General features: G+C 68.8%; 1 protein-coding gene across 1 annotated transcript in view; it reads right to left on the bottom strand.

Moving 5' to 3' along the window:
- Positions 1-110: 110 nt before the first annotated feature.
- ICAM5 (intercellular adhesion molecule 5) overlaps positions 111-1,293 on the bottom strand; it is a gene marked incomplete at its 5' end in the record, with an annotated part of 5,824 nt that continues 4,641 nt past the window's right edge. Inside the window, one exon of the mRNA XM_017840056.1 lies at positions 111-617. Coding sequence (XP_017695545.1) covers positions 403-617 — 215 coding nt within the window. The remainder of the gene's footprint in view (positions 618-1,293) is intronic.

Raw genomic sequence — 1,293 nt, 5'->3', positions numbered from 1 at the left:
CCCTGGGATGGGGGAGAGGGGGCGTGGGGGCCCCCCGCAAACCCCCCCGGGACAGGGGGGGGACCCCAAAAACCCCCTGGGATGGGGGAGAGGGGGCGTGGGGGCCCCCAAACCCCCCCGGGACAGGGGCGGGACCCCAAAAACCCCCTGGGATGGGGAAGAGGGGCTGTGGGGTCCCCAAAAACCCCCTTTGAAGAGTCCCTGGGTGCCCCACATGTTGTACCCCCCAAAATCCCAGTCGGGGGGGATTTGGGGGTCCCAGCTCGGGGGGGGTGAGCAGGATGCCGAAGATGTCCGGGGGGGCCGTGCCGGGGCCGAGGGATGACTTTGCCGGGTCCCTCGGTGTCCCACTCCTTGTGCCCCCCAAAAGCCCGGTCGGGGGGGATGTTTTGGGGTCCCAGCTCAGGGGGGGGTGAGCGGGATGCCGAAGATGTCCGGGGGGCCGCGGCGGGGCCGGTGCAGCCGGGCGGCCTCGGAGGAGCCCTCGGCGTCCCGCACGTTGTACTCGCCCTTCTTGCAGGCGGGGCTGCGCAGGTACAGCCCCCCCGCCACCGCCAGGGCCACCGCGGCCACCCCCGCCAGCGAGGACAGGGACACCAGGGCCACCAGCCAGCTCTCTGTGGGGACAGAGGGACATCAGGGACATCAGGGACACCAGGGACAGGGACACCAGGGCCACCAGCCAGCTCTCTGTGGGGACAGAGGGGATAGGGGACATCAGGGACACTGAGCACAGGGACACCACGGCCACCAGCCAGCTCTCTGTGGGGACAGAGGGACACAGGGACATCAGGGACACTGAGGACAGGGACACCAGTGTCACCAGCCAGCTCTCTGCGGGGACAGAGGGGACAGGGACATCAGGGACACCAGGGACACCACCCCAGCGAGGACAGGGACACCAGTGCCACCAGCCAGCTCTCTGTGGGGACAGAGGGACACAGGGACATCAGGGACACAGCACAGGGACACCACCCCAGCGAGGACAGGGACACCAGGGCCACCAGCCAGCTCTCTGTGGGGACAGAGGGACATCAGGGACATCAGGGACACCAGGGACAGGGACACCAGTGCCACCAGCCAGCTCTCTGTGGGGACAGAGGGACACAGGGACATCAGGGACACCAGGGACAGGGACACCAGGGCCACCAGCCAGCTCTCTGCGGGGACAGAGGGACATCAGGGACACCAGGGACAGGGACACCAGGGCCACCAGCCAGCTCTCTGCGGGGACAGAGGGACATCAGGGACACCAGGGACAGGGACACCAGGGCCACCAGCCAGCTCTCTGCG

The sequence above is a fragment of the Lepidothrix coronata genome, unplaced genomic scaffold (assembly GCF_001604755.1).
Source record: "Lepidothrix coronata isolate B3197 unplaced genomic scaffold, Lepidothrix_coronata-1.0 Scaffold753, whole genome shotgun sequence".
Lineage (NCBI taxonomy): Eukaryota > Metazoa > Chordata > Aves > Passeriformes > Pipridae > Lepidothrix > Lepidothrix coronata.
The sequence above is the reverse complement of the archived record's forward strand: the minus strand, read 5'-3'. Positions and strand labels throughout refer to the sequence as shown.